Source organism: Euwallacea similis, chromosome 19 (assembly GCF_039881205.1).
Source record: "Euwallacea similis isolate ESF13 chromosome 19, ESF131.1, whole genome shotgun sequence".
NCBI lineage: Eukaryota > Metazoa > Arthropoda > Insecta > Coleoptera > Curculionidae > Euwallacea > Euwallacea similis.
In genome coordinates, this window is record NC_089627.1 from 83,575 (window position 1) to 111,274 (window position 27,700).

General features: G+C 35.9%; 10 protein-coding genes across 17 annotated transcripts in view; 4 read left to right on the forward strand and 6 right to left on the reverse strand.

Moving 5' to 3' along the window:
* Window positions 1-159: 159 nt before the first annotated feature.
* On the forward strand, window positions 160-1,515 carry Orc5 (origin recognition complex subunit 5). The gene has a single exon (XM_066399454.1). The coding sequence runs from the start codon at window positions 190-192 to the stop codon at window positions 1,483-1,485; it is 1,296 nt and encodes a 431-aa protein (XP_066255551.1). The 5' UTR covers window positions 160-189; the 3' UTR covers window positions 1,486-1,515.
* A 38-nt stretch (window positions 1,516-1,553) lies between these two features.
* Window positions 1,554-14,137, reverse strand: LOC136415064 (serine/threonine-protein phosphatase 2A regulatory subunit B'' subunit beta-like). Of its 5 annotated transcripts, none has more exons than XM_066399438.1 (14): window positions 13,861-14,137; window positions 9,579-9,902; window positions 8,296-8,605; window positions 6,517-6,888; window positions 6,266-6,436; window positions 6,017-6,205; window positions 5,089-5,270; window positions 4,909-5,034; window positions 4,433-4,854; window positions 4,114-4,382; window positions 3,873-4,061; window positions 3,735-3,817; window positions 2,648-2,672; window positions 1,555-2,399 (listed from the first exon to the last, which is right to left on the reverse strand). In XM_066399438.1, exons 2-14 carry the CDS (start codon window positions 9,758-9,760, stop codon window positions 2,388-2,390), a joined length of 2,532 nt encoding a protein of 843 aa, XP_066255535.1. In that variant the 5' UTR covers window positions 9,761-9,902; window positions 13,861-14,137; the 3' UTR covers window positions 1,555-2,387. The 5 variants fall into 5 exon arrangements, with proteins under 5 accessions (XP_066255538.1, XP_066255535.1, XP_066255536.1 ...); XM_066399439.1 differs by having other exon boundaries at window positions 2,648-2,668; window positions 3,731-3,817; XM_066399437.1 differs by lacking the exon at window positions 2,648-2,672 and having other exon boundaries at window positions 1,556-2,399; window positions 13,861-14,136.
* A 903-nt stretch (window positions 14,138-15,040) lies between these two features.
* Fdx2 (Ferredoxin 2) lies at window positions 15,041-16,166 on the forward strand. Its single transcript, XM_066399463.1, has 4 exons — window positions 15,041-15,299; window positions 15,524-15,654; window positions 15,711-15,835; window positions 15,892-16,166. The coding sequence occupies exons 2-4, from the start codon at window positions 15,530-15,532 to the stop codon at window positions 16,101-16,103; spliced, it is 462 nt and encodes a 153-aa protein (XP_066255560.1). The 5' UTR covers window positions 15,041-15,299; window positions 15,524-15,529; the 3' UTR covers window positions 16,104-16,166.
* Window positions 16,147-17,225, reverse strand: LOC136415074 (uncharacterized). Its single transcript, XM_066399461.1, has 4 exons — window positions 17,085-17,225; window positions 16,873-17,036; window positions 16,587-16,817; window positions 16,147-16,480 (listed from the first exon to the last, which is right to left on the reverse strand). Exons 1-4 carry the CDS (start codon window positions 17,115-17,117, stop codon window positions 16,420-16,422), a joined length of 489 nt encoding a protein of 162 aa, XP_066255558.1. The 5' UTR covers window positions 17,118-17,225; the 3' UTR covers window positions 16,147-16,419.
* On the reverse strand, window positions 16,951-19,807 carry park (parkin). Of its 3 annotated transcripts, none has more exons than XM_066399452.1 (9): window positions 19,255-19,598; window positions 18,982-19,203; window positions 18,724-18,927; window positions 18,482-18,674; window positions 18,336-18,431; window positions 18,200-18,285; window positions 17,750-17,943; window positions 17,506-17,692; window positions 16,951-17,050 (listed from the first exon to the last, which is right to left on the reverse strand). In XM_066399452.1, the coding sequence occupies exons 1-8, from the start codon at window positions 19,511-19,513 to the stop codon at window positions 17,534-17,536; spliced, it is 1,413 nt and encodes a 470-aa protein (XP_066255549.1). In that variant the 5' UTR covers window positions 19,514-19,598; the 3' UTR covers window positions 16,951-17,050; window positions 17,506-17,533. The 3 variants fall into 3 exon arrangements, with proteins under 3 accessions (XP_066255549.1, XP_066255548.1, XP_066255547.1); XM_066399451.1 differs by lacking the exon at window positions 16,951-17,050 and adding an exon at window positions 19,791-19,807 and having other exon boundaries at window positions 17,146-17,692; window positions 19,255-19,530; XM_066399450.1 differs by lacking the exon at window positions 16,951-17,050 and adding an exon at window positions 19,635-19,658 and having other exon boundaries at window positions 17,146-17,692; window positions 19,255-19,530.
* A 594-nt stretch (window positions 19,808-20,401) lies between these two features.
* On the forward strand, window positions 20,402-21,399 carry LOC136415086 (mitochondrial import inner membrane translocase subunit Tim21). Its single transcript, XM_066399483.1, has 3 exons — window positions 20,402-20,930; window positions 20,981-21,102; window positions 21,165-21,399. Exons 1-3 carry the CDS (start codon window positions 20,537-20,539, stop codon window positions 21,297-21,299), a joined length of 651 nt encoding a protein of 216 aa, XP_066255580.1. The 5' UTR covers window positions 20,402-20,536; the 3' UTR covers window positions 21,300-21,399.
* LOC136415088 (transmembrane protein 231) lies at window positions 21,305-23,088 on the reverse strand. Its single transcript, XM_066399485.1, has 5 exons — window positions 22,839-23,088; window positions 22,622-22,779; window positions 21,904-22,026; window positions 21,635-21,848; window positions 21,305-21,581 (listed from the first exon to the last, which is right to left on the reverse strand). Exons 1-5 carry the CDS (start codon window positions 23,086-23,088, stop codon window positions 21,319-21,321), a joined length of 1,008 nt encoding a protein of 335 aa, XP_066255582.1. The 3' UTR covers window positions 21,305-21,318.
* A 1-nt stretch (window position 23,089) lies between these two features.
* RpL26 (ribosomal protein L26) lies at window positions 23,090-24,013 on the reverse strand. The gene is made up of 3 exons (XM_066399484.1): window positions 23,790-24,013; window positions 23,535-23,675; window positions 23,090-23,287 (listed from the first exon to the last, which is right to left on the reverse strand). Exons 1-3 carry the CDS (start codon window positions 23,955-23,957, stop codon window positions 23,147-23,149), a joined length of 450 nt encoding a protein of 149 aa, XP_066255581.1. The 5' UTR covers window positions 23,958-24,013; the 3' UTR covers window positions 23,090-23,146.
* A 503-nt stretch (window positions 24,014-24,516) lies between these two features.
* Window positions 24,517-25,038, forward strand: LOC136415094 (protein FMC1 homolog). Its single transcript, XM_066399502.1, has 2 exons — window positions 24,517-24,769; window positions 24,818-25,038. Exons 1-2 carry the CDS (start codon window positions 24,621-24,623, stop codon window positions 24,972-24,974), a joined length of 306 nt encoding a protein of 101 aa, XP_066255599.1. The 5' UTR covers window positions 24,517-24,620; the 3' UTR covers window positions 24,975-25,038.
* Window positions 25,039-25,662: 624 nt separating this feature from the next.
* Window positions 25,663-27,700, reverse strand: part of kug (kugelei) — a 45,566-nt gene continuing 43,528 nt past the window's right edge. For both annotated transcript variants that reach the window (XM_066399658.1, XM_066399657.1), the window contains 2 exons: window positions 27,071-27,256; window positions 25,663-27,021 (listed from right to left, as the gene is read on the reverse strand). In XM_066399658.1, coding sequence (XP_066255755.1) covers window positions 26,876-27,021; window positions 27,071-27,256 — 332 coding nt within the window. In that variant the 3' untranslated portion in view covers window positions 25,663-26,875. The remainder of the gene's footprint in view (window positions 27,022-27,070; window positions 27,257-27,700) is intronic.

A 27,700-nucleotide genomic window follows, 5' to 3' on the forward strand; every position in this document is an offset into this window, starting at 1 on the left:
GAACATGATCCGGACTGAATCAATTTCAAATATCTGTCAATATTTTAATTTTCCACTAGAAGGAAAAGTTTGGTTCAGGTTTACTTGTTGCTTCCAATAATTTTCAGTTTAAATTTTTAATTTAATTTATTATTTTCTTATTTGTCATTACCAGCATTTTCGTTATTAGCAAATTCTCCATTTAATCTCATGGCCTCTACTTTAACTAATAACCAATTTCTCAGAGGCCGCTACCCAGCCCGAGAGGCCCAGATCACCCAACTTCTTAACTTCTTCGACACAAAAGAAGACCCCTTTCCTGTCAGCCTTTACCTCTTCGGAAGTCCTGCCACAGGCAAATCCACAATCGTCACATCAGTATTACAAACCCTACATATAAAACATGCTCTTGTCAACTTAATAGAGTGCTATACCTCAAAGATTCTCTTTGAGACCATTCTCAATCAGTTGACTAAGTTGGAGAACAAAGTGAAGTGTGATAACCTTATGGAGTTTATTGGTCATGTTCAAGAAATGGGTCAGCAAGAGAGATGGGTGATAGTGTTGGATAAGGCAGAAGAGCTTCGGAATATGGAATATAATTTATTAACAGGATTTCTCATGCTTCAGCAGCTGACTGAGGCGCCTGTGTGCGTCATTTTAGTATCGGAAATTGCCTTTGAGAAGTTTTATTATAAGTTGAATGTTATTGAGCCGATAAAAGTGTTTTTCCCTCAATATTCTAAGCAGGAATTGTTAGAAGTCCTTTCATTGGATTATGAGCATATGTGTGATTTAATTGACAACATAGAGTTTGATATGGAGTTTTTTAAAAACTATTTGAGTATTTTCTTGTCAGTTTTTTATGGTGTTTGCAGAGATTTACGAGAGCTGCAGCACATGAGCAGGAAAATTTTTCTCCCCTACTGTGAACCTATTGAGAAAAAAGAACTGCAATTGTCAGACTCTATGGCCCTATGGAGACACATTTCCCCAATTTTTTCATTGAACCTTGAATATCTATATTTAAGAGTGTCCACAAATAACCAAACAACACTGCAGAAAGTAACTCAAAGCTTCGAGCTGCCATTTTATGCAAAATTCTTGCTGATTGCAGCTTTTTTGGCTAGCTACAATTCACCTAAAGATGATAAAAGACTCTTCATGAAGTTTCATGGCAAGAAAAGGAAGACTCTAAAGCAAGTAAAAAATAAAAGCAAAGCTTCTGAGGAGCTGAATGTGCAAATTGGTCCAAAGCTTTTTACCCTTGACCGATTATTGGCTATATTTTATTCAATTTTGGAAGACAAAGTGGGCTTCAATAACCACTTGTTGGTGCAAGTGTCCAGTTTGGTGGAGCTGCAGCTGCTGGCACTTGTGTCTGATGAATCTAATCTGGACTTGAGAAAATATAAGTGTGTGGTGAACTTTCAAGTTATTCAGGAGGTTTCCAGGATGGTTGGATTTAATATTAGGAAGTATCTCAGTGATTTTAGTCATAATTAATAACAAGAAAAACACTTGAAAATGCAAAAAAACAATATAATAAAATTTTTACAACAAAAAGTTATGCAGACAATGACTAGTGAAATTCATGATTTTATAAAACTGCATTAAAAATACTAAAAACAGTAATATCAATAGTGATGTTAAGTAATAAACTATACAATAAACTCATTAATATAACAATGATTATTAGCTGCAAGTCATATAATGATAAATTATGAGAAACAACAATAATTTGTCTCAAACATTCGCTTAAAACGAAATTTCACACAACAAAGCCTAGTTTAAAGGACACAATGTACAGTTGCATTCTTGTGCCCTTCAAGAATTTAAAACACTGGTAATATAACATTATTTGAATAATAAATACTTTGTAAGCACACTTTCCTAATTCAATACTTAAAGCCAATAGAATACACTTGCTCCTATATAGTTCAACAGTGTTGAATAAAAGTTTCAACTTATTCAAGGGTTAATTGAAACGTTATGACTAGACTATATCAATTCGAGGGAGACTTATAAATTACATATGCACTAAAATACAAAATAGTCGCTTTCCTAGTCGTGCTACGGGTTCGTAAAAAAATCACACTCTTCTTGGTATTATTTGTGCTTTAGGTCGTCGATTAATAGGATTCTCTAGTTACTATGAATACTCTTCAAGTGCTAGAAGCCTTAAGTAGTAAGAGTAGTAATAAGCAACGGCACTTCTATTTAGAATACTTATTTAGAGACAATTCGTAGGACTAGATGGTAGTTGACGCTCGTGGAGACGCTCTTATAAGAGCTTCAATTAAAATTGATGATTTAGGTATAATGTTCATTTTTAAATACTGCCTTCGCTCTCATCGGACATCTCCAAAGCCTCTTCGAGGTTCTCTGAGAGCAATTCCTCGTTGGGCTCATCGGACGAGCTGCAATTTTAATCATAAACTAAGTCTTCAATTTTGCTGTTTTTGGGACAAATTAGCATTTAAGGCCAATTATCAAAGCGTAAAATAAGGAATTTGAAATCTATTTTTCAGCATTCACGTGCAAACTGATGTTATTTTATTAGTAAATTCGACATTAGACCGCAAATAAGCCATGAAGACACACATTAGGTCCGATTAAAACGGTAGAGTTAGTACCCATGAGGATATTTTTTCTCTGTTTATCTTACCCTATCATAGCCACATTCGTACTCCCTTAAACACAAATTAATACAATGAATTAGTAAACAATAAGAGATATTTCGCTGGAAACGCCACTGTTCAAGAAATGGTGGGATTTGGAGGAGTTTCAATATGCGGGATAAACCTAGCCGTTGGGGGATTTAATTCAGATTTTACATGGAATATTCTAATTTCTCTATCCCTTTGCTTATGTATTGAATGTCAACTTTATATTACCATAACCTACTTATTGGTAAAGAGAATTTGGGTGAGTTAACATCTACGTGGTTAATTTATGTAACATTCTAGTAAAAATTTGAAAGAAAATCACCAAAAAATAAATTTTCTTTTAAATTGATTAAAGTGGCGTTTCCAAATCAGTATTGTCCTCATTCCCTATCCCTTCATCATCTATTTATGTAATATCACTATACAAGTAGAATTGAAAGAAAAATCAAACAATTTTCTGACAATTTGGCGAATGAGGGGCTAAAGTAATTTACAACAAGACTTGAGTTTATTTAAATTTTAAAAATACCTATCTTTAACGGATTATTCTCTATATTTCTAGGGTGGCAGATGAGACATTAAAGTAATTATTGAAAATATTTTTTGAAAGGAAATTTTCTGTAAAACCAGGATAAGACCTAAATTTTTCTCAAAGTATATTTTACATAATTGACTAATACTATAGCTTAATTCTTTTAGTCACAGTTGTTTACTAGACTGTGGTCATTAATCACTTGTTTGGTATTATGTTTACTTTTATCGGGGGTCGTGGAAAAAAATAAACAGACATTTTCGTAAATTAGCCGGGAGTTGATGTTAAACGAATGCAGAATATATCAGTTTAACTCATGACCAAATATGACAAACGAGGGATTAGCAGTTATACTGAGTATTCCTAGAAAGATATGAAAAAATCGTATCTTTTCCATCCTCCAAAAGTCCTCATTATAACCAAATAAACATCTAAGAGGGTCAGTGAAACCTACACCAGAAGATGGAATTAAATTAAATCTACCAGAACTACTTTAACTTTTTCTATACAATTGAAAAATTCAGGCAAAATTTATTAATAAAATATTAACTTACATGCTGTCGTTGCCTTCATTTCCACCCTCTTCTGCAACCAACAGCTCGTACTCCTCAGAGGCGTAGCGATCCCAATCAGACATCTAAAAACAATTAAATAGTTTTTATCGGTTAATAAGTATTGGTTGCTGGAAGCACCTCTATGCCATCAAGATCGTGATCCCTCTGCGAGGCGAAAGGATCTCTCTGCTCGTGATCTAGGTACTTCTCCAAATTGAAGAAAGTATCGAAGAAAATCGGGGTCATTTTGCACTTCTTCAGATCGCTCAAAGCAATCCTACCGGGAATCTTCGGTTTGACCATATCAAGCATTTGACAGAGACAATCCTGAAAGAACAGAAATTATTTTGTTGAATGTGGAAATTGAGGCGGAAGTCACCTGGAAAGGTAAAGTTTCAATGCCGATGCTCTCCATGCGCTGCATTTGCTCCTCGTAGAAGTACTCCAATTCGTACATTGATAAGTACCCATCACCATCTAGATCCATACAACGAAACCAGTACTCAATGGCGGTGGGGTGCGACTTGTCCTCCTCGCTGAGCAAAAACCACACGAAGTCGGTGTAAGACATGCTATCTTCTTGGCGGCGTTTATTGCCGCGAGTCACACAGCCGCAGAAAATACGCTCGATTATGCGTGAGGACAGAGCTGAAATCACCCATAATAACCACTGCACAAGTCAAAACAATCCAATTCACCGTGATCGTTGTGCCTGGTCAAATCCTGCTTGTCGATAAATAAATCATGGTCCCGGTCCAGCTCCCAGAACTTGCAATAAATCACATAGAAGTGTTCGTAACTGAAGAACTGCGTAATTTGGTTGATGTCTTCCTCTTCTTCGAGCAGCTGGATCACCGTGAGCAAGTTGGAGCGTCTCAGCTCGGCAACAGAGATTTTTGCAGACCAAGATCGGTTTACGCAGTAGTAAATGCGGGCGATTACTGTGTGAACATATCTTGAGTGGAACTCAGTAGCCTCTTTGAGAAAAGTGAGACCCGGATGGGTTTCCACTACATCCTGAACTAGAGGAATAAAATCCTCAGGGACCAAATATTGCCTTTTCCCGCGCGTGAGGATGTACACAAAGCGGGCGGCTGCGTCATGGCTACCAGCAGACATTCTGTAGCAGGAAAGCATTACATTCAATGAATTTTTACGATGACACAGGACCTACCCCTGCCAAAATGTCATAAATTGTTCGAGGGTGCATGTTCCTTTATCCGCACACGCAGCCAAATACAGGGCAGTTTTCCAATAGAGCGGCAATTGGCAGGCCTCCGTTATCGCCCTAAAATGTTCTCTAAGACAACCAATTAATCAAAGAAATAATTGAAAATCATAATAATTTTTTTACCTGGAAGCCCTTTCGCCGATCTGTGCGAAGGCTGTCTTGATTTTCGCCCTAATCGTCTCAATTTGACCTGGAGGACCCGGTTTGCCAGCCGGATAGTGGAATCTCGGGATGTTGACGTTGCGATGGGCCCGGACGTGCCTCTGTAGCGTCGTGTGTTGCAACGATAAAGGTTTAATGGAAGGCTGAAAAAAGCCCTTATTTTATCGAAAAACCGTAATAAAATAATAACAAATACGTTTCAGTTGCCAAATAAACAAACAATTGCTGTCCTTCACTTGGGAAGTCGTCAGTAATATCATAAAAGTGAAATTTAAGGCCCACGCCACGTATTGGGCTAGCCCACATTCATAGAAACCTGTTTTTGTTTGTAAAATACTTTGTATTACTTTATTATGGATCAGGTTTACTACCACAGCGACTTGTCACTTCGAAAAGTGTGACTGATCATACTCGATATAGAGGCTGTTTCCGGTTTTACTATTCTACAAGGATAATTTTATATTTTCTCAAAAAATCATGGTTGTTTAAAAAAAGTTTTAGGTCAACGAAATGGCCTATCAAGTATTAAACAACTTTATTAATACTATATTATATTATTAATTAAACAATCAAGTACTCCATAAAATATTAGGAATAAGACTGAAAGATAGTTAGTTATGTTGGAAAAAATATTAAGATTCAGATCCAGCTACCGTTTCTTAACAATATGGCGAATGATTTTTTAAGAACACATTAGTATATTTGGGTTTAATTTATTGTTCATTGTTGTTGGATCTTCGTCCTTGTAGAATATATTTGTTATTTGATCTACTAAGATCCAAACTAACTAACGACAAAATTTGAGGAATATGATTTAGCAATTATTTCCTGACGATTTGGCAACTAACCAGCATAGAATAATAATTATTATTATACAGTAAGCACTCACCTGAGGTTTGCTGGCTTGTAACACCGGGTGTGCTCTCACCCTTTTGTCCAGCAAAAAATCGCTTGGACAGCGCTCGAAAATTAGGACCCTTTCAGCTACAGAACCCCTAGTCAAGAAGGGCCGCACTGGATTCGCTGAGGACTGGCGCAGGTGCAGTCTTTGGGTCGAAGTCAATTCCGGATGAGGAACCTAAAAATAGTAAAAAGTGCTTCCTGTATATGAAATAATTAAAACCGCACAGATTCTTACCTGCTGCTCCGGACGTTTCGGTGTGCTCCTAAGGCCCCATTTGGTGATTCCCTCGGGAGATTTTTCAGGCTCCCGGATAATGTGTCTTGAGGGTACCTCGATCACCGGTTCCTCGTTCACAACCTCGCCGTTTTTGAGAGCGTTAATCAGCCTTTTTTCCTCCAATGCCACCTGTCAACGGAGAGGCAAAAGTGCAATAAAAATTCGCGCAATCATATAAAGAGCTACATTGTATTAACTATCAAGTTTACCTCATCAATAGTGGTCTTGGACACCCTCGAGGGTAGAGTACTATATTCCTGAGCATTACTGTTTTCCCTGCTCTGCAAATACCCACTTCCGAACCGACCCAGTGTAGGAGACCCATTACCGGGGGTAGTACCATTACTATGACCCCCATAGGGGGTGGGTATGCTGTTGCCGGTAACGGACTTTTTGCCCGACACCTTATCGGTGCCGATGACGCGATTTTTCAGGGGCCACGTTTGCAACGCCGCTGGGTTCAAATCGGGGGGCAAGGTCATTTCTATGGTGTCCGAAAGGTGGGGCGGTTTGGGGGATATTTGCGGTTTTGGGGCGGGTGTGGCGGTGTGGGTGAGTTTGTTCAGTGGTGACGGGTAAGTCTGTAAAATAAATAATGTAGTTTTACAGAACAAATCCAGCCATTCAAGCAATACGGCGAGGATTACGTGAATGTGTCGTGTACAGGTGTCCCCAAATACAGGGTGTCCCAAATTGCTTATACTCATATGGAAATCTTGGTTACCGTAAGGTATACTGGTTCGGGTAAAAATTTTAAAGAATTCCCACCTGGTTGGGAATTATTTTTGATACGTCAACGTATTTTGCTTAAAAAAGTGACTAAATAAGGTTTTATCTTCAAAATCACTTTCGGCTTGGTTTAAAAACTGCAGGACAAAGTTAGAAATGCAAGGTTTTTCTTTTTTCTATTTTTTTGGAAAACGGTAAATTCTAAAGCAACTTTTAAAACAAGTATAAGTTTCTTGTTCTGAGACATTCCCCATGTAATTAGCTGTGTACCTCTTATGGTAACGGAGACCTCCATATATGTAAAATCCAATTGGGATACGCAGTACATACAAAGGGAATAATATATCATCATGGAGATATTTCAGGAAGCGATAGTACTCTGCAAAATAATTAAAAAATACTAATACACCCATGGTCAAAAACGCTCTATTTTCAATATACAAGGATGCAAAGTTTCACATTTTTTAAAGGACATTTTCAACAGTTCTTATTATTTTCTTTTTGTTTAGATTTATTTTCCTTTTTAGAAATTTGATTAAATGTTACTAAATGGTTTAAATAGTTGATAATTGAATCGAATGATTTTTTTCCTTTACTTTCTTTATATTCTCAATTTGCATCTATAGATATTTTTACAAATTCTACGAAAATACTACAAAAGACAGAAAGTCAAAGAAGCATAAAATAATACGTGACCAAAAAATATTTTTTTAATTATTTTGCTCACTACTGTCGCTCCTTGAAATATCTCCATGACGATATGGGACACCCGGTTTATTTTACACGCAAAAAACTCAAGATTTGATTGCGTTTACACCCGCCAAAATCAATAAACGACACAATCTTGACATGGTATTTTAACGCATTTTTTTTTAAATAAATAGGCCAACAGGATGAGGCACGGATCATACGTTGGCACATACTTAGTTATAATAGAACCGATGATTAATAACGCAAATGATTGATGGATAATCCTGCCCATTAGAGTGATTGCCATTGGCCGAAATTTCAGGTAAATATTGCATGTATTAAGTCCAGTTAAAATGAGACTATACCTCTATAGTACGAAATTAGACTATACCCATGACCTTACGAACTTATTTGGCTCACTTATTGCAACAATAGGCCGCAGATCAAATAGCGTAATCTCTGTCCAATTTTACGCCCCATTATTCCACGGAACAAATACCAATAAGTGGTCATAAGACCTTTGGTTTGTTATACAGAGTGAATAAATGATCTGTGAATAAAATACTTACTTGTTCTATGGTCATCTGTCCGTAATTATTAAGTTTCTTTCCTGGGTTGCCTCCGGTGGTCGGCGAATTTTTGGCGCCCCCCCCGAAGCCGTTTTCCACCACCACGGGGGCAGCATTCTTCTCGAACTTCTGCAGGGCGTATTGGATGCTGCTAGGCATCGGCTTGCAAGCGGCTTGCGCCGCCAACCGGGCTTTATCTTCGTGCACGAAATTCTTCACCAGTTTTTCAAGACGATTATTGTCCATATTGGGCGCCTGCGCCAGCAAGTCGATGGACGGCTTGACCGGCGGCTGGGGCTTCAACATCGACCTGTAGAAAATTGCATGTTAAATGACTTATTTTGACCCCTGCGTGTGGTTTTCCCCGGGTTTCTCTAGGTTTCATGTAGCCCCATGATTCTACATCAAATTGAATCATCGTTTTGAAAATATCAATCAAACAAGTTATAGGCGGGGAGAGTAGTCTCAAACGCAGTAATGTGCACAGCTGTTCCAAGTCATCTTCCGTCCCGTCAATAAATGCTTTGGGCAAATATCTAACATGAAACGTTGTTTCTGTCCCATTTTTCCGTTTTTTGGCATTTATTTCTTAGAATTCGGCCAATAATAAAGTTTTCAACTGGGACGGCTTAAGCCGATTGAAGGTGGGATCAATCAGGAAACAAATCGAACTAACTTCGAGATAATTGAATGCCAGCTCGTAGCCTAAACAACTGGATGAATACGGAAAAAAATCCGTTTGATTGCCGAATTAAATTCTCGGCTCTTAAGCCCATTAAACGTGTGTAAAATTCGCTTACCTCGTGGCTCGTTTTCATCCTATTTTTAATCGCTGCGACGCCTCACATATTCACTCACACACGCACACCACTCATTGCTCGTCTTGAATTCCCGATTTAGAGACTGTGGAAAACATATCGGGAAATGGTAAATTAGATCAACGACACTAGAAAACGGTTCTTTGCCGATAAAAAAAGGAAGTGTCGCGTTGCATAAGAAACCGTTGAATTATTGAAAATTGAAACGATTGATCGTCCTCAATATAGTGAGAAAATCATTATTTTTAAACCCTGACCACTAGAACAAAACAGAGATTTTTCATCATTTGAGATAGTAAGAGACAAGTGAACAAACACGCGTCGTCACGGGAGATACGACACACTACTGGACTATACTATACCCACAACGTCCTACAAGAAAATCCGAAAATAAACTCCCTGATCTATCCTGGGAGCGTTTCCACCATCGAAATTCCCTCAGTTTTCTCCATCATGGAGACCTACCCCAACTTGTCGGTATCCCCTGCTGCGTGACACGCGATCAAATCCGCTGGTGCCAAATTCCTCGATTTCCAGTTCTGGTAAATGACCTCGGCAGTGTCGGAAATCTGCTTGGCTATGGCGGCGATGTCCTCTTCGGCGGCGTCGGCGCCCCCCCCTGGTCGACGTCTCGCCATTGCCGCCATTCCAAGGGCGGTCACCGAGGCGGCTGAAGAAGCACCGGTTGGGGCTGCTTCTTCCCTATATCGACGGTCTTCACTGTTCTCCAGAAAGTGGCAGGGACGGACTCAGACGGGTTGGCGGCAGCAACGTGTGGATCATTGTCGCCTAAAAGAAATAGAAATGTATCATGAAAATAGGTGAAACATCTGAACCCCTACAAATGAGAGAGAAACCGGAAACTCTTAGCATTTGGTTATTGCTTGGTCGTGATACTTTTTGTCCATTGTGTATACAGGGTGTAACATATCCAGGAGATATTTCAGGAGGTGATAATACTCTGTAAAATAATTTAAAAAATGCTAATAGACCCGTAGTCAAAAATACACCATTTCTGATATACAGGGTGGCAAAGCTTCATATTTTTTCTCATATTTTACGTTTCTCTCACGTATGCTTTGAATTAAATTGTTGAAATTTCGTACACCTATTTTATATATGATTTTATAGCTTACTTTATGATTTTTATAACGAAATGTCAAACCGTCGGTAGCCAAATACAGGGCATTATATTTTTTTGAGTCATGTACTATTTTATGCTTTGTACTTTTTTTGAAACACCCTATATGAATTCTGATACCAAATTTAAATTCTTTCTTCAACTCTTCTACTTTTTGGTCTCTTGCAGTATTTTCGTATCTTTCGTAGTTTTCTAGAATTTGCAAAAATATCTATCGATGCAAGTTAAGAAAAGTTCACTTTACATATTTCGGTTTGCAAGATAGAATTCCATGACTGAGCTTCAGCCATTTTAATACTTTTGTTTTGATTGAGAAACTCAGTCATGGCCTCCTAGATCTCCCGACCTGAAGAGTCTGGACTTTTTTAGGAATATCTGAAATCATTGATGTATCATACCCCAATTGAAACAGAAGAGGAATTGCGAAATAGAATAGTGGATTCATTCAACATCATCTGCAATACTCTTGGAATATTTGACAATGTCTGTTAGTCTATCAGCCAAAGAGTGGTGACCTGCATCTTAGTAGGAGGGAGACGTTTTCAACAATTTTTATAACTTTGTTTTCGTTTAGATTTATTTTTATTTTAAGAAATTTAGTTAGATGTTACGAATTGTTTCAGATAGTTGATAACTGAGCCGGATAATTTTTTTTCTTTACTCCTTTTACATTCTTAAATTGTATCGATAAATATTTTTGCAAATTCTACAAAAACGGTGAAAGACGAAAATACTGGAAGAGAACATAAAGTTAAAGAATTGACGAAAGAATATATATTTGGTATTAGAACGCATACAGGGTCTCTACAAAAAAAAAAACAAAACATAAAATAGTGCATGTCCCAAAAAACATAACATCCGGTATATATCTACCGACGACTTTGACATTTTGTTGTAAAGGGTCTTATAGAGAATACGCGTACGAAATTTCAAAAATTCAACTCAACGCATACGTTAGAAATGTAAGAAAAAATGTGAAACATAGACACCCTGTAGTTCGAAAATAGTGCGTTTTTGACGATGGATCTATTAGAATTTTTTTAATATTTTGCAGATTATTATCGTCCCCTGAAATATCTCCATGATGATATGTTTCACCCTGTAGTTCTTCTGAGTTGCTCTAATATCTCCTTTTTTTTATTTCGTCCTTTTAAAAATTTATTCGAAATTTAAAATCGGAACACTAGCGAAGGGTGAAGAGAGGGAAATGCTGAATTTCCTACTTTTGGCTTTTTTATATATTTTGAAAAAAAAACTTCACAGCACACAGTCTCTGGAGGACTGTATTGCATATTTTCCTGCAGTGGATAATAAAGACATGCCATTAAAGCTGAAGTCAGCCCAAATTGTATTGTCACTAAATTTCACCAGTGATTTACCTATTAACCACTCCTTCGGTGTGTCACCATCAATTTTGTCTATTTATACTGGTGACCGTCGAAAGAAAATAAAAATTAATTCCTTGGGCCACGCATGAAGTGACCTTCCAACCTGAACTAACCTCCAGAAGCATAAGCATTAAAGAGTATAGAAGTTAACATAAAATAGGCAACGCTGCTCAGCATGTAGTACCAGAGCCAAAAATTATGTGTGTCGACATGTCGTCGTTTCGAAAACAGCACGGTTGGAACTTCCTTGTGCATCTAACAGTCATATAAATAGCCACGAATTGTGTGTCTACACTTGTAGCCAGCAATTATTTGTATCTTTCACTTTTTTACATATAAAGCTAAGCAGGTACTTCTCCTCAATGCGCGTACATAAATAGTGTTGAAATGTCATAGATCACAGCCCACGTACATACATACTCACTTCGATGCCATTGAGGGCACTAAACGAAAATAAAACTGAACCGAGAAAACGGAATCGTCGAAGATGACTGCGTTGGAGGATTTGCAAGTGAAACAGCTCGAGTGTGACCTTCCCATCTTTGCTCGTAGATGATAATGGGTGTTTAATGAATCGATCAAGCGGAGATGATGGGAATACGAGGGATTGCATCACAGCAGCAGTACCGGCCTTATGGGAGTTGAGCGGCCGACCGGAAAGGGTAGCGGACTTTCCTGGGTTTTCTTGAGGGCAATGGGGGAGCGATTCAAATTTTCGCCCATGGCATCACACTTGCTAAGGCCGGCCCTATGCAGCAGTCGAACTTGAGAAAAAATTCTAAAGTCACCCTGTACGTTTCAATCAGGCCTATGAGGCGTCAAAGGAGTGATATGGATGAATCTCATAGAACTGAAGAGAGTTGGAGGTGGTAGTGGAGAGTGATTATTGCAGGACTCTTCCGTGAGCTTCCATGTCTTCGCTTATGTTTCTATTTTCCTGACCATTTCGAACTGCATGCGACCTTCAAAACTTAGCGCTTTCGTCCTGCTTTGAAGTCCATCGGGATTGCGACCAATTTTCGAGTACAAAACCCCTTGTTCACGCAAGAAAAAAATCTGGTACAAGACAAAACCAGACTCTTGGGCTATTTTTAGTTCGTTTTAGTAACTAGGAGAGAGTAAAAAAAGTGGTTCCCCAAGTATTTCCAGAGGAATAACATCCTCTTTACTAACTACGTGTGTGGAAGACATTCACGGTTAACATTACAGTAAAAATCACTGGTGATGGCATAAAACACGTTTCAACCCCGGTTTTAACTGGGAATTAGCGTGTTTTAGCGTTAAACCCAGCACGCAACAATCCACTTAGTTTCCTTTGGCACAATTTTCTGCGATCCGTATCGAAGCTCCGAACTGCGAAATCATCTATATGCAAGGTCAGCTTACATGTACTAAACCCTGCTCTATTTCGGTTTCTTATTAGAAGTAGCGTTGAGCGATTATTGGATTATTTGCTGCGAGAAAATCGCATTAAAATCAAGAGTTTGAATATGCCTGGAGTTTCCCAGAGGGACATTCTATACGCTTTTTGAAAGTCCATATAATTAAAACTTATGGACGTAATTTAAATTCTGGTCAAACACTGGTACAAATACCAATGAATATTGTCCCCTAAACCATAATTGATTTGAAGGTTTATTTTCACTGCATTTTGCACGTCTGTGGTGCAACTTATTACAATTTCATTAGCAGAAACTGATGGGGAAATAGGCCCAGTCGACGCTATGTAATAATGAATGAAAATGAAGGTATATTATTACCATAATTGAAGCAGTCGCCCACTTAATATAGAGCTGTGCAGCTCCACTGCTTGAGGTGCTAAATTGACGCCCCCTTCATTTCTGACCTAACCTTAAGCCCAGCCACCTTTAGGATCTATTGAAATCCACCATTCAGTTGAAACTCTTCAACGATGATTTAGTGCCTAAATGCTCTCTACTTACTACGCGTGAAAAGCCTGAGCTGCAGCTGCTTGACAAATTTAAATATGAGCCTGAAATCCTTAGTTTCCTTATGAACTCATAATTTAAACACGTACATATATTCAAGCGTGCCAGGCTAAAATTAGAACAGAAGGTTTCACCATTCTTCAGCAACAGGCGAAGCTAATGGGCATCAAAGCCCAGCCCAGAACCAATTCTGAATAATACCCCATTAAATGCCTATACGATTCACTTCGTGGTATTGCTATTTCCTGAAGATCTTCCTAATCACTTACCACTATTAAATATGAGTTTTCCTTAAAGGAATCAGGAACTGTACTCCCATCACAAATGCACGAAATATCCCAGTCTTTAAACACGACCACAAATTTCCAGAGCTCCTGTGGAGCGTATCCTGTAATTAAATAGGGAAAATCGCGTGTTAAACAGAGCTTCAAGTGTCTAATTGACTGTCCATTCCTTTGTGTTTAAACGGAAAACGCTTTTCCTTGGCTTTTCCTTCGGTGTAATACACGTCTAACTGCGCGACTCAAGACTGGAAAATGAAAACATTAGTCAATATGACAGTGACGGGCGCTGACGCCGGCTTCTTGTTTTCAAAGCTTGATTAGAGTTTTGACCAATCGTGCGGTGGAAATTCCGTGATGTCATAAGAATAATGGCCAATCAACATTGAAATTCATAAAAAAATTCGATGAAGATTTAAGAAATCATGAAAAATTCATGTTTTTTTGAAACAAAATACTTATAGTTGTGGTTATTTTGAAATAATTTTATTTTCTGGATTTTTATTAATTCAAAAATTTGAAAATACGGAAAAAACATATTTTGACTATGGCAACTACGCATCTTGCAGTCAGCTGACAGAGTGGGTGACACTGACGTATGTAAATATAAAAGGAATTTTTTCAATTTTCTGTTTGAAATCCTCATTTAATTTATTTACGATGTATTAAATAGGTTTAGATTTTAGATTTACTTTCCATGACATTTAAGAAATATTACGTTTTCCCTTGGGGTGGCATTTCCTTTGCTTGCTCTTAAAAAATGATCCAGCGTTGCCGAATCTTCCATTTTTCATCCTAATGAACCATCCAGTTAATCATGAAATTGAAAATTTATATTACTGGATATGGATCAACCATCAGGAAAACTTCAGTAAAGAAAACAGGTTTTGATGCAAATGAATCAAATTGAAATTATATCTTTGTTTAATAAACAGAGAACGTAAAGCAAGCGTTGAATTATCAAAGGCAGGTCTTAATATGTCTATTAAACTTTAACATTTAATATTAACAACTTGCAATAACTGTTCTGACTTAACTCCAGTTATAGAATGAGAATATTCATTAAATAGATATGTTACACTTGGCAATATCGCTTCAAATAGGCTGTAGCTGTGATTCTGTCGCTTTGACATTATGACGTAAACAAAAAGTTTGGGAGCTCGAAGAGAAATTTCAATTTCTCTCTTGAAATCTTCGTTTATCTAATTATTACAAATAATTTACATTTGTAATACTTATTAATTATAATTACGGCAAATTTATTACAGCAAATTCGAACGGAATAAAGTACATCTAAGTTTTAATTATACAACAAACAAGTGCACTGTATTGGTTGTAGTTGGCTCAGATTCAATAATAAAATATTGAATTCATTTAAACTGGGAAATATTAATTTGAGTCGAATTAGTAATTTATAGGTGTATCATGTAAGTAATACTATATATTGTTTAAATTCTATTTTAGAAGTGTATTGTGCAGTTTGCCTCTATCAGTTTTCAGACAAAATGTTCTTGTAAAAACTATTTACCTATCAGTAAACATTATCAAATTTACAAAAAAAATTGTAATTTATTTGCAAGGAAGCCTTGCAACTAGGCACAAGCAACTGCAGAAATTTAAACTCTCCTACAACAACTTTGTCTTGATATAGATCAATATGTCTCTCAATGCCTTGAAATGCACTTCACATTTGGCAAGACCCCTTATCAACAGCTTCAAAAGTAACATCAGATGTCTGGCTGCCAGTCAACCTTCTGGTCAGCCAGCCTTGGCTAAGAAAGAGTAAGTTTGCCTTAATTCCCAGCAATCTACTAAAAAGCAATTTTTTCTCTTTATAGAATTGAAGTAACATTCATTAAAGCAAATGGTGATAGACTCAAAGCTAAAGGAAAAATTGGGGATTCTTTATTAGATATTGTAGTCAATAATGATTTAGATTTGGATGGGTTTGGAGCTTGTGAAGGTATGATTTAAAAAAAGTATTGTTATTACAAGAAACCATTAAGTTTGTTTTGATAGGAACTCTTACTTGCTCGACTTGTCACTTAATCTTCCAGAAAAGCACTTTTGATGCCTTACCTAATAAGCCAACAGATGAGGAGTTGGATATGTTGGATTTGGCCTATGATTTGACTGACACTTCCCGATTGGGTTGTCAGGTGATTTTAAGTGAGGATCTAGAGGGTTTAGAAGTTAAAGTACCTGCCACCATTAATGACGCTAGAAGCTAATACAAGTTTATTCTATAAAAAAATATACTCCTTTAAATCTCTAGGTGCCTATAATAAAATTATTGTTTTTTAAAATGAGTCTTATTAGCGCGTATGTAAGTCTTGAAGATTTCACGATATTTTCGTGGTTTGTGCATCAAAAATGTAGCCAAGACTGTAGTATTGTAGAATAAACAATTTTGACATGTTTATATGTATTTTAGGCTATTTTCAGCAAGCCTCATTTAACACAAATTTGCGTATGTATTACAGCTATGAGTATATTATAAGTTTAATGTACAGAAGGAAAAACCAACACATGAAAACAAACTTATCACTAATACAACACTTTATCCAATGTTGTTATTGCTTCCATTGCTTCTGCCTGCTCATTTTTCCTGCAATTAAGCCTTGATTAAATCCTACTGATTAGAATGCCTGGCAATTTTAGCAGGAGCACAACAAACTCATACATAACACAAACATTTGAGTCTTACTACTAACCTTCGTGTGGAATTTGCCTGATTCTCTGTATTCTTGCTGCTGTTGTCCTCATCAAAACTGAAATTGCTTTTTGTAAAGAAGTTCCGATCTAAAGTCTCCACATTCTTGTTCCTCTGTTCCTTTTCCACATCATCATCAGCAAAAACTGAATTACTCCCCTCATAGTGTTTAAAACTCGAACTTATCGATGTAGTGTCCCGTTGACCTCGTTTAATGTAGATTGAAGGGCCTCTGGAAGTAGGCATGAAGCGGAAGTTTATTAGGGAGAAGTTGGGATATGACTTACACTCTCTTATAGGCACTGACAGGGTCCAATACTTTTACCAGCTTTATTAGATTCCTTCTCCATATAAAAAAATAGACCGTACAGCAGATTAGAACTATTGTAATGCCTCCAAGAACGCTTTCTATAATTATTGTTTGAGAGCGATAATTATTGAAATTAGTGGTCTGAAACGAGGTATCTGAAAAACGTTTTTAGGTCCTACTGAAACTTACCAAATTTTCCAGCTCTTCTTTTGTTGCAGACATGATTTTTTTTTACTAAGAATTTTTAAACAGTTCTAGATATTCACATTAACGAAATCCATTAGTAGTTGCACAAAAATATACGAATTTTAAATAGGTATGAAATCAGGGTTTTGTGTATGATTCTATCTTGTCAATACTTTAATCTCCTCTAATACATTTACTGTCAAGATAAGAAGCCTTATCTTAATGATGTTTAAGTTTAGTTTATTTAATTTTTCTGAATTAAAATGTGTGAGAGATTAAAAATATGGTTAAATGCCAATATAAAAAGAAGGGTTTGAATTACAGGTGCCTCTTTTCTACCAATTTCACTAATAAAAAAAAATTAAACAACAGTTTTTAATATGCAACAAAACAGGGCTAAATCAGACTTTTTCAAATCACAAACATGTAAATCTATCCCGCAGAGTAAGGTCCTATCCGAACCAATGATCAGTCATGCATTCTCTGGTCCACTCGGTTTGGCAAACCCAGCACCAGTGATATTTGCATCCCGCTCTAGTACACACCATATGCATACATCCTCCGTCCCTCTCAGTTGGAGTTTTACAACTCGGACAAGGTTTGGTGATAACCTAATGTATTAAATTTTTTGCAGAAATAACAAAAGGAGTTTTTTCTTTTAAACAAACTTTTATAGTAGTTCTGGAAGCATCCTCTGCCTCGTTTTTAAGCCTGCAACTCAGTTCGTCATTGCAATAGCCTGAATCATTGTAAGGGATAGATTCCAGAAGGTCGCACTCCCCTATATGGTAACCTTGAAGGCAATTACGGCAAAAAATGTATTTGCAGTGCTGGCAACTTATCCGGGTGCATTCTGGATCTGCTGTAAGGATAAAAAATATGTTAGATTTACAAATGAACAAAGAAATGATATTGGTTAAATTTCACCAGAGGTTGAAAAACATGACCTTAAGGGATAGGAAAACTGGAGAAATTACACTGGTGAAGTTGCACCTTCGGTGGAGTCGAAAATTATAACATCTTTAACTACTTCCTGAACAGGATTTTCAGTTTAAAATAATATTTCTAAGGAAACTTTGGCCACTCTACCATAACTTCAATTTTCAAGAGAAACTTACCTAATATTCCCATACCACAACCAGGTTGAGGGCACAACATTCCTCCAGATTGCAAAACAAACTCTTCAGCTGCAAACCTATGATACCTAAATCACAAAAAATTAAAATTTCACTTGAATTTGGCAAAAATAAGGACCTTTCATAGTTTTCAACATCAAGCAACCTAAAGTGGTGCACTTCCTTTATAAAAGAGTCTGGACACCCATTGGGACAAACAAGAGTGTAACCAAACCTAAAATCAATAAATGCTAAAGCTAATAAATGCAGACCTGAGGATCTTACTCTGGATGCTGCCAAAACTGCCTTTCAGTGAGCTTTGACATGCAATACTGTTTGAAACAATCTAGGCAAACTATGTGATTGTTTTGGCATGGAAAAGTAAACATTGTTTTTGGTATCTCCAGGCATGCCAAGCATTGAAGCTGCCTTAAATTTGGACGAATTAAATCTAAAGGTACTGCTTGATCTCCTTCCCCTAAAAAGCTCCTTTATATAATTGATGTGGACTCATGAATGCAACTAACCCAAAGAAACATGCTCAGAACATTTGAAATAGAACTCTGCAAAAGTAGGTTCCTGGTTCTGCAATATGTTTTCACATAACTCTGGATCATTTTCACATGTGCCAGTTATTTGTTTAGGTGTCAACACATGCCCCCAGTTTTGGGGCTCAGAATGCACAGTAAATGCCCCACTCTTGCAAAAGTGACATCTGACGCGAAGTTTCCCTAAATAATTATCTCAATAATAGACTCCTCAGCATTGAAAAATCAACTACAAACCCTGTTTAAGGTCTTTACAAGTGGGGCAGTACACATAGAAATGTACTTTTCTCTCTGTGACAGGAATTATATCTATGTTGCTCTCAAAAAACATTGAATCATCCAGACTTTCAGTTAAAGGCAGAAGTTTGGAAGTATTTGTACTTAAATGGCTTTCATCCTTATTTTGAGGCTTAATTTTCACCACATGCAGTATGCTCTGTTGCCCCAAATCGCACTCTTCTAATGACCAATATAAATTAAAAAATCACATGTTTTTTAACAAGCTTTTACCAATAACAACATCATCGCCCAGTTCTTTGCCAGCAAAAATAACCTTAAGCTCATCAGGCTGAAGCCCCATTTGAGGTGCTATGATTCCCTTAATATGTGACACCTTGCATTTTGGATCTATATCTAAACACAACTTGCTACCGGTGGTGGTTTTCACATAAATGCTCAGCAGGTTTTGGATTATGTGTTTCTTTGAGGTCAATAGTTGGAGCATGGCTTGGACAATGGTGGTGAAAAAAGAGGTGAGAAATTTCAACATTATTTAGTAGCTCTCAACTGAAACAAATAGGGGGATTTAAGTAAAATGAAAGATATAGAGTTGGCAAAAAGACAGGAGTTTTCTATTTCTGAAACACACAAAAACAGACATTAGGGCTTACTCGTTACAACATGTTGTACAATTTCCTTAATATTTTGAAACTCAGTACAACTACTACTTAATAATAGTTTTGTAAGTAATAATTTACAATTTATTGTTATAATAAATAAATTTGTAATTGTTAATTAATTGAAGATAAAATAAAAACAAGAAATACTTCATTTGTTATTTTCTGTCATTTGAACGTCGATTAATCAAATACTGTCTTTACGTGTTAATGAAATGCAGAGTTATTAAAAACAGAGAGCTTTTAATGAGTGGTCTTGGTTGCAGGAATGGCGGTTAATGCAATAGATTCCATTTTTAAAAGGCCCCAAATTTAATTGAGCATTTTGTTAAAATAATTTCGCCTGGTTACTTTAACATCTTATCGCTAGTCGAAAAACTTCTTTCTCATTCTTATTACTTCTATACATATGTTCCGTTTTACAACAGATCAAAATTAAAACTTTCATTTTCTTTCACCATTATCAAGATTGACGTTATCTTCACAATTACAAAGGGAAAATTTATCCGTTTAATTAAATAAAAGTAGATTCGCTATTGTAAAGATTTTTACTATTTTCTTGACAACGCTGAAGGCAATTTTTTTCTTACCTTAATAACAACTAATCATTAAACAAACCTGAAGATGGCGTTGAAATATGACAGATATGTCTGAGATCAGTCTCTTTGTATCTCAGACACCATTTTATTTTTCGTAATGATAATCTTGTTTATGAGCGATCTTTGATTTTTCTTTCAATTTTTAGGTTATGTTTCCAATTTTAAGTAATAGTTGATATGAAATAATTAAAAGAAAAAAAATTAAAACAACCAACATTTAATGACAGTTAACGTAAATAAATACCCTCTGTAAGCTAAAAGTAAGCACTGGCTTAATCCAGCCTGTCTTGGAGCAACATGCTTGTTCTTCGTCACTCAATTTTATCAGTTCTTGTAACCAAACACCGCTTTCACAAAGTATTTCAGTACCATTTACCTAAAAGACTGAAAAGTTCAGATAGCAAACTTACTCCAACATCTGGTTCCAGTAGTTCCCACAAAGTGGATACCAATGTCAAACCTATTGGAGAAAAAGTCAAAGAGACCACCAAAACTACCTCTTACTTGGCCATAATATTGCTTGGAGTAGGCATTTGTGGGGGGCTTATGTATACTGTTTTCAATGAACTCTTCTCTAGTAATAGCCCCAATAATATTTACTCTAAAGCAGTGAAGAAGTGTATTGATCATGTACAAGTATCAGATAAGTTGGGCTATCCTATCAGTGCTTATGGGGATGAAACCAGAAGAGGTATTTTGGTATTTTTAGCCTTGGTTAACAGTAATCTTTGTGTCTTCCAGGTAGAAGACAACATGTTAGTCATGCATATTATTTAGACAAAGAGGGTCGAAAACACATAAGAATGAAATTTCATTTAAAAGGCACAGCCCATTCAGGCACTGCCCACTTAGATATGGTTGAGGTACTATTTATTTATTTCTTAATTAATCACAACCCTTTTTAATAATCCATTATTGCTTAAAGGGGAATGCTGGCAGCTATGAATATCGATTTCTCTTTGTAGAAGTGGATGATATGTTCAGTTCTATAATAATTGTGGAAGATAACCGAAATTCAACAACTGTATCTATTACTCCAGAATTGGAATTGAAATATTAAAAGTCACTAAGCAACAATGCTATTTATTTAAACATGTTTTATCTTTGTATAACAAAACCAAATTATTCCTAAAAATATAGTCCTTAATTCCAGAAATCAACCACCATGTCACTATGTAGAGGGAAAGAAATTGGATCCAGGCAAACTTTAAAATTTGCCATACTCCAGGCTTGAAGTATATTTTGTGCTCTGGGATGGATAACTTTAAGTTTAAGGTGAAAGTTCCTTCATCATTTACCAATGTGTTTGGGATTACCAAAGGATTTTTAAATGTAGTTTTTACTGAAAATAGTCTATTAATTAGGGACTAATAAGGAGTAAATCAAAGCACTTACTGTCACTTGCTGCATACTTAGCAACAATCTGTTCAAAAGACAAAGTCCTCATATTATCAGGTATTAAATAGGTAAACACACCATCTCCTGAGCATTTCAAAGGTACTGATTGATGTAATCCCAAGTCTGCCTGTAGAATAATATGAGACACACCAGTTACAGCTAATTGTTGGTGAATTATGGCACTATTCATGTGGAAAACGCATGGTGACTTCTTCAACAAGACAAAATATTGCATTGGATTAAGTTTTTAAGATTTCAGCACTTACTTCTTTGATGTCATACTTTAATAAGAGAATAAAGTAATAGGAGGTGACTGCTGGAAACATGGCTTGTATGGTAAATTCCAAAAAGTCTATTTTACCATCATAATTTTGGTCCCATTGGAAAACCTCAAAATTAAAAAATAATTGATACTTCTACCCTTAGAATCATCTTTTAATCTTCAAGCACTACTTTTTGATTAAAATATATTTAATAACATGAAGTTGATGTTGATGTCAGTTGTAAGACCAGGCACCATCTTATTTTTGTGACCTCAAAAAAAATTGTAGATTTAAACAAACAGTAAAGAAGTTTATCCAAGTTGTGATCACAGTCATTTGTAAATTCTCCAAATTTCATCTAAATATCTCAAAAACTGTAGAAGTTAGGTGGAACAAAAATAATTGAAATTGAACACCCTGTTTAACTTCAAGCTTTGAGAAACAGGAATACAATTTGCTGCCTTTAAATTGCTTTATACTGAAAGAATCTGAAGTTAGTAAATTGATTAAATGACCATATAAAAATAAGACAAATAAGGTGGTACATAAATAGTAAACTGTTAGCATCTAGTATTTGGAAATACATATATGGTACAAATAATTGAGTGAAAAGTGATGTCTTACGAAATATTGTTGATCAAAGCAAATGTTGCTTTGGAGCATTCCTCCAAGCAGTATTAGGTACTACATGTGTATCTGGTGCAATAGAGTTAAGCGTTACCTTTATGCTAGAACATGGATCCAACTTAGGTTTATTGTCATCTAGTGGAAATGAACTGCAAAATAGAGTTTTGTCCTTAGCAGTAACCCAAAACAGGTACTCTCCATTAAACTTGACATCTGGTTGCTCATAAACTAGGTCTTGTTTTAACCAGAAACCTGTTTAAATTATAACAATGTATCTTAATAGGCTTCTAATGTTTGAACTGTATTCTTGCCTCTCGTTTGATAACAAAGCACAAATGGCAAAGCGACGGCTACTATTTCACAAATCAAAGTTATTAATGTGGCTTTGGACAGCAAACAAGCTTTATACTTTACTTTCAGAACGTTTGTATGCACCTCCAAAACCGTCATAATCACAAAATGAAAAAAAATCCACTGGTTTTTGTAACCAATTATTTGTTTGTATTTGAACATTGCTAACAACACTGTTGCTATGTTCATAAGGTTTGCTACTAACACCATCTTGAGGGCAAAAAATAATTTTAATTTATTTTTTACATATTTATTAATGACATTATATTTATGCAGTTTCCACAGCACCAGCTGCAGACTCTTCTGAATATTTGCCTTTATCTTTACCCAGTGCAGCCAAACGTCCCTTTGCTCTACGGTCAACAATCTTCTTTCGGTCCTTGTCCATTTTTAGTTTGACAATTACTACCTAGCAAGAAAACTTTGTATTAGCATAGTAGAGTGATATGATTAATAAAAAATTGGTTCAGTTTAAAAAATCAGAGCCAATTTCTCACCATGAGAAAGAGTCAATTTAGCAAAGTATCTATGAGTACACAGAAAACCTGTGTAACCAGTACTCAGCCAAGTTAAACTACTATCGTCTACGAATGGTTTAGATCATCATGATTTCTATGATTTAATTACTATGGTCATATTTCATCAATATATCTAACCTTTGAAGGGTGAATTCCCACATAAACACTAGCTCCATTTGCTTTTTCCCTTTGTATCCTTTCAATATAAATGACAAACTTCTTCCTGTATACTTGGACCACCTTGCCAACTTGTTGTCCTTTGTAGTGGCCTCTTACAACCTACAGAAAAACATCATGAAACTGTAAGAAAAAACAAACAACTTTAACGTACATAACATGTACAGTAAGCAGCAGAAGAAACATGTTATATGTAATATTCACTTGTGAACCCACCTGAACTTCATCATCTTTTCTAATGGGCATGGAACGAACACTATATTTTTGTCGAAGTTCCTTGGATAGGGGAGTTGACATAAGCGTTCTCTTAACATGAGAGGGTGCAGTGAAATGCCGCTTCCTGTTCTTATTTCGGGACGCTGAGACCAGTTTGTTGAACTTCATGGTGATCCTGTGTCGATTTTCACTTTAAAAACATTAACGTATAAACTTTTAAGTATTAAATTATAAGTAAATACTATAATGTTAAAACTCTAACGGAACGATTTTTAGAAGATCAGTTATTAATATTAATCAGTAGTATTCTGATTTTTGTGTTAATTTGAAACGATGATTGTAGATTTCTCCAAAATTATTTTTTACCTACCAACAGCAATAACACAGGAACGAGAAGGAAAGCTAAGAACTCAATTTGACATTGGCAGAATTGGAAAAGACAGGTTGTAGAGCAAAGGTCTTTTCAATTATGCTTGGAACCGTCGAGAGCACAGGCAATATTTGGATTACTGTCTCCTACGCACTCGGTGGAGTAATATGACCCCAGAAAGCCATCTAGTTCATTTCGATATGTCGAAAATTGTCGTAATAAAACAAAAATAGAAAAAAAGTTGGCACTTTTGAATGCCTGAGTTCGTTGCAACTGTAAGAATACATGTTAGAGCTGTCAATTTTAGCAGTGACATGCGACATTAAGAATCTTATTAGGTTATGATGACAAATATTTGTATTCAATTTGATAATTACTATTTCTTTTAATAAAATTATTTTAATGCTGTAAGTTACATCCATAGGTGAGGTCACTACTTTTACAATTAATAAAACTCACCTATGGAGAAACTAACTACTTTGCGAGGTATAATTCGGGAATTCAGATATGCACTACCTGAAAGGTCTCTGAAAGACAATCTGATTTTCAATTATTTGATGAAACAATACAGGAAATATAAGACCACTGATCAGCAATTGTGCAAAGCACAGTAAGTATATAATTTTGATGGAAGAGTTAAAGTAAGTCATTTTTGTAGAGAGGAGATGAACTTTATTGCCAACAGCTATTTGTGTTACTTAAGAAGCTCCCGACTATCTCAAGAAATTCATGATGAGTTTCATGGCAAAGGTGAGAGAACTGTGCAAGAGACTGCAGACATGATAGGATTCAAATTGCCTCATGATCCTAAATAGACTTGATGTTGGTATTTGTAAATACAAGATAGTTTCAACTTAGATAATATAAAGATAGCATATATATTAGTATTATTACTGCACTCACTATATCTGAGGTCTACAGTGGCCTCTTTGTCATTCCTAAGCATGTTCAAGTTTCAGTTCTTCAAAAACATACTCACATCTCTGAATAACATCTTGTTTAAATTCTCTGGCTCATCAGTACTCTGCCAAAAGATCAAATGGTGTTGTTGTTTTCTTAATTTTGCTCCTCTTAGGCAGTTAACCTCACATTCAATTAGCAGTCGGTCTTAGTATATCCTGACTACCTTAACTCTTTGCACTTTTATGAGCTTTTATTTTTAATGACTCACTTTTGAATTTCATCATAGATTTATCTCTGACATACTTTGCTATAAAGATTACCTGTTGTTTTATATTTTGATGTGTAAAACTGATTGGTTAAAAATATTTTTCCTTCAATCTTTCAAATGCATAAATTTAATCTGGAAAACATTAACAATTTCCTAACGTTTTTTCAGCAACTGATTTATATGGTTGAAGATATAATTATCATTATTATTACGTGATCTAATTATACTTTTTCTTGGAGAACTTATATTCTGCCCTACTGTGTCATTTTGATTGTTCCCAAGGATGTACGTTCTAGTCCAGTTAGCTAAGGTGCTAAAAATAAAACTTCAAGTTATTAGTTAAATCATTAGTTTTTAATAATTCCTTCATTTTACTTGCAAGTAAATGAAAGTACCTAAAGTAAAAAAGTAAAAAAACATAATTGACTCCATAGTCAAAATGTCTAGACATAGGTTTGTATGCAAAATGCATGAATTAGTAAATGGCCACAAATACAGTTAAAATAAACTAAAAACTTTGTAAGGAACAAATCCGAAATTAATTGGAGGACCCAGTAAGCTAATGAACACTTAGAAAGATTATTTGCTAGGAATGGAGAAGATGACGCAATACATACATAAATAATTAATCTTATATGTAAAAATATCAAAAATATAAAGTTAATATAAGTAGAGGATAAATTAAATAACCTTACGGAGTCACTGGATTAATGATAATTGAACTAATTAAAACAGAGTAGCTGCCTCAATTAGAGCGCAACCGTCATACAATCTTAATATAGGCACATTTTCTATAACCTTATCAGTAGGTTTACTAATCTAAGTAGTCTTGATTTAACTAATACTCGAAATCACTAAAAACATCTGGATGTGTTGTAAAAATAAATGTAAAGTTTTGCGGTCCCACTGAATGAACTAAGAGTTAAAATTTGTTTACCCTGTACGCGGAAAAACCGGGAATGACTTGATAAAGGGATTTATTGGACGGGACCCACTACCAAATGCGTATAATATAAATGCTCTCGTTAAACTATACAACTAACATCTACAAAAATAGGTGATTTGATTCGTGAACATTTTAATAATTAATAAATTGTAAAGGAGTCATCAGGGAAGGGATCAATCTCACTCGACTCTCACTTTCAGGAAACTTCTTGTAAACGCTGATGATATGCAAATCTCTGATAAAAATTCAATCCTTTTATACTTTTATAATTTAAACCTCCGATTTGATATCATTTGCTCTACACTATACTATATGTATACATATAATAAGTAAATTGTCACCTTCGCTTTGAAGAGGAAATATCAATAACAATCGGAAATTGTGGGCGTGTAATATCACTTAAAAGTATGACACATCTGATGGTGATTATTGAGCAGGTAAACTATGAAATTTTGTTAGATTAAATCATCCTAGCGGCCTTACCATCACTAAAACAGCTATCTACGTATCACATTTGATTGGTGAACCCGCAACCCCAGCTCTAGAGTGTCATCCAACGCATAACCCCATGTCAAAAGTACCTTTCGATTGGCGGTTTGTCAGACGTCCGTTTGGTATATGCTGTTCGATAGGTAGTTTAAAGGTTTTTCTTCGAATTCGCACTCCGAGTCTTCAATTTCGCACAGATTGGTCGACATATCGCTGTTGCTCGCATAACACCCGCCCAGGAGGGAATGACGTTCTTCTAAGAAACTTACGTAACAGAAAAACTCCTTAGTGACAATGTTATTTACCTAGGGTAGTGATGACGCTGGCAATATCGTCATCTACCTGCTTCCTCCTGTTGCGGTTGCTCGGAAAGCCGTAAGGCTCCACGTCATCTGAACCCGGACTTTGTAGCGATTCACCTTCGGCTTCGCTAGGGATATTGTAGATATGCGCGGGAAGGTAAGAATTCGGGTGACGAATATAACTTTCAGCTGTGAATGGAAAATAAATGTCACGCATTAAAATAATGACTAGGATTACGCAACAAACGATTTAATAATCAACAACAGCTCTAATAATCATTCTTGCGAAGCGGATTGTTAATTTTGTTGTTGAACTTTAGGTGAGTGCTACCAGCCAAAACGAATAGAGGATATTTAGCTTGATGCGTGGCCTTATTAAGCATTAGGACTCCTAAGAAATGGACAACTTGGTCGTTTGTGACATCGATTTTATCGCATTACGCAGCATGGGAAAAAATGTTACTTTTTCGTCCTTTTACAACACAAACTCTTTCGACGAAGACGTTATTTGTATCGATGCAAGCAATAACAAAGGACAGATTATCATCTGGATCAATACTATATATTAACAATTCTATTTATTTATAACACTCAGTATGGTTGACGTCACTAATATTGCACGTGTAGATATAC